Below are 8479 nucleotides of genomic sequence, written 5' to 3'. Positions count from 1 at the left end.
TAAAATTATTATTATTATTAGGTATTTTATCGGTGAAAATCAGAAAACTTCTTGAAAGGGCTTTTCATCGAGTAATTTATCCAACTTCTTCAGGAACGGAACCATCATCGGTTTTCTATACCCATTACATACCAATGTTTCTTATTTGGAATATTTTAGTTCACTAAATTGATACTATTACAAAAGTAGTTTTATTATGTTATTAATATACCTATGCCAAAGACATGAAAAGAAATCCAAAAAGTGATAAAAAAGATGACATTATGTTCGATAAACCTCCAATAAATATTAATACAGAAAATTTCGAACCAGTTCAATGCGCAGCAGGTAATAAATAATGATAGATGTGTAACCCAACCCAACCTAACCTATCCAATCAATTCACGAACTTTTACTATAATAGAACTGAGTGAATGCCGAACTAGGAATTCATAAACTACAACTTACATCCATGAACACAGGGCAATTACCTACACTATTGTAGTTTTAATTATTTATTACTACTAAAAGAATCCTAAATGTTCAAGCAAAAGTTAGTATGTAATGTTGGTTATTTAATTTTTTTTTATAGAAACGGTTAGTAACCGTTAAATGTTGATAAGACACAATAGCAAAAGTATTGATACCTACATACTATTCAACTCTTAACATTAAATTGGGCTAAGACTTAAACAATAACACAATGGAACAAATGCTTTAATTTATTATTGCAATTATTCATAAAATCAACAGTGATGATTTATCACACACTTCGCTCGCGTTGAAATCCTAAATACGTGTCAAAAATCATCAACGATCACATAAAACTAATGATTATATCTCTGAAGAACTGCTGTTTTCTTTTTAGATAAACCTTGTATCTTTTTCTGTACCCTTAACAATGTATATACAAAATTTCATGACAGGTTTTACCCGCGGCTTCGCTCGCATTAATGTTCTAAATTCGTTTCAAAGTTCATCGACAACCACATAAAACTAATTCTTCCTGTCCCTCGGAAACAGTATTTTTTTCTGGATAAAAAGTACCCTATGTCCTTTTCTGTACCCCTGATAATGAGTGTACAAAATTTTATGATGATCGATTGAGCAGTTAATGAGTGAAATGATAGCAAACAAACAAAATCACATTCGCATTTGTATATATAAAATATTAGTTAGGATATCGTATTTAGGTAGGCAGGAATTTTTAAAAATTTAGTGACACTTAAAAAATAAAAAACAATTTCAGAACGATTAAATACAGATATTTTTATCTGACGATGAGTAGTCACGACCAGCCACCCCATTGAGTTTAACGAACTTACTTAAGTCCTATCAGTGACATATCGAAATTAATCTTCCATTTACCTTTTGTAAATGTCTTTATCTACATTCACCGTTACAGTATGTAAAAATAATGTGTATTTTAGGAGATGCCATCCTCTTCGATGGTAACACATATCACTTCAGTGGTGAAAATAAATCAGATAAACGCAGAGATGCTTTTATATTTCAAGTAATGGAGTCGAAAAATGTTAAATGGTCCCCTGATAACTGGGCTCAACCTATTAACGGTTTTGAAAGGCTTTATGACTCTTGAAATACTTTAAACTGTATCGCTTTGATAATATACTATATTTTTCATATTGTATATATATGTATAAATATACACACATTTATATTTATTAATTATCTATTTTAGATATCAGGAATAAAATAAATAATAATAATCTGTAGTTGAAGGAGATATATTTCGTAATGGATTTCGTAGACAAGATGTGTTGGTAGGACACCTTCTCAGGCATGAAGGTCTAGTCAGAGACATATTAGAGACAGAAACAGGAGTTTAGAGGAGTAGAGGGTGACCTAGATTAGATTACTCTTCGCAAATAGTTAAGGATGTGGGTTGTTCTAGTTTTAGGGAAATGCGAAGTTTAGCTCAGGATAGGAAAGAGTGGAGGTACGTGTCCAACCAGTCTTAGGACTGATGACCTTATGATGATGATGATGGAAGCTAATACTATCATATCATCCGCAAATCTAGGCATGCTAATATTTTATCCTTGTATATTTATTCCTCAAGCTACCCTATGACAATGTACATTTCTGTCTAACTCTTTTCCTAGCATTTACTTCTCTCAAATGTTCCTCAGATTCTGTAAGTAACTGTTGCATTTTCTACAAACTATATCTATATCGTCCTTCTATCCCTATATCTCATCCCTGTATCCTTAAGTACCCAGCATTTTTGCTAATATCCACAATCCACAGATAATCTTCTACTTTTTCCAAAACCCACCGAAAAATACATACCTAAGTGTATACCTATGTATTTTTCAAATCAAAAAATTTGAGATTTTCCTCTCATATAGGATTTTTTTAAAATACTACAATTGCTTGTTTATATTATGTGGGTACTGCTTTAATGTACCTAACAAAATACTATATATTAATACAATTTATTGTTATTCCGAATGTCCTTAAGAGATCAGGTAGGGGTGGTTCTTATGGGCACGCAGGTTTAGTGTATTAAGAGTAAGGTTTCGCTTCCTAGCCTAGGAGTGGTACAATCCTACATTTTGTACGTGTAGTTTTACATTAATATAGCGTTTTGGGTAGTATGCAAATTAAAATCTGCACGTTTGATCACATATACAAAAAAAACTGACTACGTCCCTGGACACGCCTTTTTGATAAAAAAATAGAACTCATCGCGATATTTGTCATCAAAATTGTGTATGAAAAATGCCAGACATATATATAAATATAAGCGCAAATATTTTATTGAAATTGTAAGGCCGCAGAGCCGGAGAGCCACAGACACATCGTCAGTCAAGTAAGCGCTGTATTGTTGGAACAGTTATCTGAATTCGTTCTTATCAGCACTAAACAATAAAGACTCGCACAGAAATAATTTAAAATACTTAAAATCCTATACATAATTGACGGTCTGACTGTGACTCTAAAACGATAGAAAAATGTGTTTGTGTTTACTTGTAGTTTTAGCCGGTGTCTTAACATTTCTTGTGTTTAAAATAAAAAAGGCGTTGTTCACTTATCCTCCCAAACCAGTTCTTCCTGATACCTGGTGGGGACCTGGTTCATCACCTGAAACAGAGGATACAGAAATTAGGCCCTTCAAAATCCAAGTATCAGACCAGGTAATAATTATCCAAAATTTTGTTTGAATCATATCGTATTAGTTAATGTAGGCAGCTACAAAATACGCACAATAGCAAGATAATCTATTTTTACATTACTTGCTAAAGTTTATCAGACCTTTAATAGCGTACTCCATCTCGTTCACTCAATTGTTGGATGCAGTTTCATTAAAATGTCAAAATTACAATTGTTTATTATAGTGTATATTGTTACGTTGCGATTACATTAAATTGATTGAATCATGAACAAATACCTAAACACTGTTTATCATTATATTCAATTTTTCGACCTTGAAACTGTTTTGTATAGAATATAGATCGGATTTAATTTGTTAAAAATTATTTTACATAAGCACATGTATATTCCATTAAAACCCTATAGTTTATAGTCTATAATGTCGCTTACGATTATATAAGAATCAAATATCAATGGATANTTAAATTTTGCAACGTTCCCCCACTACTACGAAGCTTTTCCTACCCTTTCCTTCTGCTTCGCCCTCCAACCCTCCTGACTCCGCTAGGATCTCGATGTAAACTAAATCCAAGCCTCTATATTTGTTCAAATTTATAATAAACGTGTTTATATAGTTAGGTATGTATAGACATACGACATCTAATTTTAAATAAACCAAAATTTTTCTGAATACGATCCTGTCCCATCAACTGATAAATAATGAACGATGCCTTGTATAATAGGCTCCAAAGTGCCGCAAGCAAGATACAAAACACACGAAACCACAGTAACAAGTATCATTTATTGGCGTAACCTTGAGTATGTGAATTTAAAGCATGATTCGCTATTTTAAATTTGCAATTCATTGTTTTTGTTAAGAATCCGAAAATATTAATACATTTTATCGGATAAATAAGTAATTTTTTTGTTAAATAAAATAGTGAAAAGTGAAAAGTGAATCAAAAATGGGTTTCGTAGGAAAATTAGTGTTCATAATTTCCTCGATTTTCGTGTTATTTTCGGCAAAGGTAATAAAGGATCTTTTCGATGTTCCTCCTGTACCTCAACTAGAAAACCTTTGCCCTCTCGATAATTATTTTCCTTGTAACTATTACATACTTGGTAAGGACCATTATAAACATCTTCGTTTATTTGTTTTTATTTTTAGTAAACAATTTTTATAAAACACTATTTTACTAACATATGTTTCTCATCACTGTAGGAACCGCCTTAAATGATACTCCAGTTGGTTTGGCAGCATATATCTTAGAAAAGTTTATATCTTGGACTGATCATTCTTTGATTGGGAAGGAAGATGGTGGCTTAGAAAGGAAATTTAAATTGGACGATCTATTGGATAATGTCATGATTTATTGGGTAACTGAGTCAATTACCACATCAGTATGTTTATACGCAGAGAACTTCTCTAAAGAGAATAGAACCTTACAGTTAGAAGGGTATGTATCGATAAAAAATAAATATTTATCTATCGAATTTACTGGCATATTAATCAATCCTTTACAATTTTTTCACTTCCCTAGACAAAAATATTCAGTCTCTCTCAAGTTTCTCAGAGTCTTTCAGCGTCTTTGAGTGCGTCTCTCACAGTCTTTTACAGTCTCTCAGTTATTTCCTAGGTGTTTTTATGGATCTCTTACAACCTCTGTATGAAACACTCGAACAATAAAATTGTTAATTCAGATATTCGAGGCTCTCACAGAGAGACTAAGTGAATAAAACTGAAAAATTGAGAGACTCGAGCCTCTCGTAGAAAGAGTGGGATCTCTGAAATATGTTGAACTTNACTTAGTTATTTTAAATGGAATACCCTGTATATTTTTACACAGTTGGTTTCTTTGTTTAATTTTAGGTAGACATTCTTAACAGTTCTCTATACTTATCTAATTTTTGAGATATTTAAGTGTTTTTGAAAAAAAGCACGATTTCAACTGTTTGAATGAGACTAAATAGCATTTAAACCATAAAAACTAAGAACCTACGTTTAGACAGTTCGTTTCAGAACAAATTACCCTATCATTTTTGCTGAGGGTAAAATGCATTCAGAGACAGAAATATCGAAAACTTCCTTTTAACAATGTTATAAAACGAATAACATTATAAAAATTATCGGATTTTGTTTTTCACCATAATTATTATTATTAGGTATTTTATCGGTGAAAATAAGAAAACTTCTTGGAAGGGCTTTTCATCGAGCAGTTTATCAAACTTCTTCAGGGACGCAACCATCATTGGTTTTCTGTACCCATTACATACCAATATTTCTTATTTGGAATATTTTAGTTCACTAAATTGATACTATTACAAAAGTAGTTTTATTATGTTATAAAATTGTTTATTTTATTGATCACTTAGATATTGGACGATTTACAATTGCGTTTAAAAAATCATAGACCATTCGTCCCACCATTAGAAGGAGTTCAACAGCATTACGGAATGAACACAGGTCTTCTCAGTGAAATTGTAGACTTTTGGATAAACAAGTACAACTGGCGAGAACGCGAAAAGTTTCTGAACAAGTTTCCGCAATTCAAAACTGAAATACAAGGACTCAATATACATTTCATTCACGTCAAACCATCATCTTCATTGCCAAAAAATGTACGGGTCTTGCCAATAATATTATTTCACGGGTGGCCAGGATCCGTCAGAGAATTTTATGATGTAATTCCTCTTCTAACAAAGCCACAAAGTGGAAGAGACTTTGTTTTTGAAGTTATTGTTCCATCTTTACCAGGATACGGTTTCTCCGACGCTGCATCGAAACCAGGATTTGGGCCGGCCCAAATGACGCAAATATTTAATAAATTGATGAATCGATTGGGTCACAAAAAGTACTACATCCAAGGAGGCGATTGGGGCGCTCTAATTGTTAGCATCATGGGCGTATTGTACCCAGAAAACGTACTAGGTCTACACTCTAATGCGTGCAGTTTTGTAAACAGTGCAATAACAAGAATACAGTTGCTAATAGGAAGCGTTTTTCCTTCTTTAATAATTGAAGATGACCACGAGAAATCAATATACCCCTTGTCCGAAACGTTTTCGTTTATGCTAACAGAATCAGGATATTTGCATATCCAGTCTACCAAACCAGATACCGTTGGTAAGTCGATTCAAAAATTGTTGTTACAATCTTTAGTCAAGAAGATAGAATACAGGAGAAATAACTTAAACAGTCCGTTGAAAGATGTGCGACTGCGCATCAATTTGTTTCTTGCCTGTATACATCATACGTCAAATCGGATGCGCACTACCATACTACGCAACGAACCATCGAGCAGAATTTATTGACGCTCTTACGCGGCGTGCAAAACGATACGAAACCCGATGTAGTTTAGGCTCCTGTCTCTAGTCTTCTTGACTTTAATATTCAAATACCCAAAGATAATAGGATTTTTATAAAATCTAGACTATGTTTTGTCTATACAGATCTATGATATCAACTTCACTTCAATATTATTCTAGATTGATTAAAATTTACAATGAAGAATACTTCGCGCGGTGCAACGGTTCGGTTTTGCGCGGTGCAACGGTCGGAACGTTCAAGTCCGGCAATTTCAATGGCGAACCAGCCCGGTAGGCATGGTCGCTCATCGGACGAAAAGTCGCTGCGTTCGGTTCACCCCGCATTATTTAGTATCCTTAATTTATAATGATGAAAACAAAAACAATTTTAGGAGTTGGTCTAAATGATTCCCCGGTCGGTTTAGCCGCTTACATTATTGAAAAATTCTCAACGTGGACCAACAAAAATTGGAGGGATAAAGAAGATGGAGGTCTTCAGCAAAAATTTACGTACACTGATTTGCTTGATAACGTCATGATATACTGGGTGACCGGAAGTATAACGACATCAGCGAGGCTGTACTCTGAAAATTTCAACAAACAGCAAATGTCTCTAAATTTAGACAGGCAAGTATTTAATCTAACAGATAATAAATAATAGTCTAAAAAGTTTGCAATAAATTAATTGGTTTTCAAACTATCATAGTTTTAAGTATTGATTGAAATACTGAAATTAAACTAGATATTATAAAATAGTTGTCACATTTATTGTACCTAGTGTTTACAGTTGTAATATATTTTTTATTATTTTAGCATACCTGTAACAGTACCGGCAGCTTGTGCAAAGTTCAAAAACGAATTAATTAATCTTCCAAATAAGGTCATAAGGTCAAAATACGTAAATTTGGTGCAATCAAATTACTACAATGATGGAGGGCATTTTGCAGCCTTCGAACTACCTCAAATTTTAGCAAACGACGTATGGGCCGCAGTTGCCAAATTCGAAGAAATCAACAAGGGAACAAATACAAACAAAACATAACCTTTTATACATATTTTTATACACAATCTTTGAAAATAAAATATTATAAATATAAGCAACGAAGTGGATTATTTTCTTGAATTAAGGATCTTTTCGATGTTCCTCCTGTACCTCAACTAGAAGAACGTTGGTGGGGCGCGGGATCTCCAAAAGAAAGTAATGAAGCGATAGTGCCGTTTAAAATTGATATACCACAAAAGGTAAATTTTATTTGTAAAATATTGTACCAAAATTTCTGGTATTTATTATAACCGGCCTTCTTTATAAGCAACTTATTTTATATATCAATACACTACACAGGGTGTTCCACCTAAGGCGATTTCTCCCATAACTCTGTTATTATACTTTTGATAACAAAAATGTTTTTATAAAACCGGTCATACAGAGTGTTCCATTTCTTCTGAGCGCTACCTAACTTCGTTATTCTAAATTGAATACCCTGTATATTTTTACACTGTTGGTTTCTTTGTGTAGACAGTTTCCTATATCTATCTGTAGTAATTTTTGAGATATTCAGTGTTTTTGAAAAAAAGCACGATTTCAACTGTTTGAATTAGACCAAATAGCCTTTAAACCATAAAAACTAAGAGCCTACGTTTGGAACGAATTACCGCATCATTTTTGCTGTGGGCAAAATGCTTTTATCATTCAGAACCAGAAATATCGAAAACTCCCCTTTGAGAATATTATAAAACGAATAACTTTATAAAAATTATCAGATTTTGTTTCTCACCGTAATTATTATTATTAGGTATTTTATCGGTGAAAATCAGAAAACTTCTTGAAAGGGCTTTTCATCGAGTAATTTATCCAACTTCTTCAGGAACGGAACCATCATCGGTTTTCTATACCCATTACATACCAATGTTTCTTATTTGGAATATTTTAGTTCACTAAATTGATACTATTACAAAAGTAGTTTTATTATGTTATAAAATTGTTTATTTTATTGATCACTTAGATATTGGACGATTTACAATTGCGTTTAAAAAATCATAGACCATTCGTCCCACCATTAGAAGGAGTTCAACAGCA

At 32.8% G+C, this 8479-nt stretch overlaps 2 protein-coding genes across 3 annotated transcripts in view; both read left to right on the top strand.

The window, feature by feature from the left end:
* LOC112904933 (juvenile hormone epoxide hydrolase 1-like) overlaps window positions 1–7499 on the top strand; it is an 11039-nt gene extending 3540 nt beyond the window's left edge. The window contains exons 1-4 of one of the 2 annotated variants that reach the window (XM_025976231.1): window positions 4295–4553; window positions 5470–6220; window positions 6795–7029; window positions 7216–7499. In XM_025976231.1, the coding sequence (XP_025832016.1) occupies window positions 5551–6220; window positions 6795–7029; window positions 7216–7444 (1134 nt within the window). In that variant the 5' untranslated portion in view covers window positions 4295–4553; window positions 5470–5550 and the 3' untranslated portion in view covers window positions 7445–7499. Of the gene's footprint in view, window positions 1–4294; window positions 4554–5469; window positions 6221–6794; window positions 7030–7215 lie in introns of those variants that run through there. The other variant, XM_025976229.1, reaches the window with a different exon arrangement.
* LOC108740746 (juvenile hormone epoxide hydrolase 1-like) overlaps window positions 3853–8479 on the top strand; it is a 14349-nt gene continuing 9722 nt past the window's right edge. The window contains exon 1 of the mRNA XM_025976228.1: window positions 3853–4124. Within this exon, the coding sequence (XP_025832013.1) occupies window positions 4062–4124 (63 nt within the window). The 5' untranslated portion in view covers window positions 3853–4061. The remainder of the gene's footprint in view (window positions 4125–8479) is intronic.

Source organism: Agrilus planipennis, unplaced genomic scaffold (genome assembly GCF_000699045.2).
Source record: "Agrilus planipennis isolate EAB-ADULT unplaced genomic scaffold, Apla_2.0 scaffold228, whole genome shotgun sequence".
NCBI lineage: Eukaryota > Metazoa > Arthropoda > Insecta > Coleoptera > Buprestidae > Agrilus > Agrilus planipennis.
This window is presented reverse-complemented; position numbering and strand designations above follow the sequence as displayed.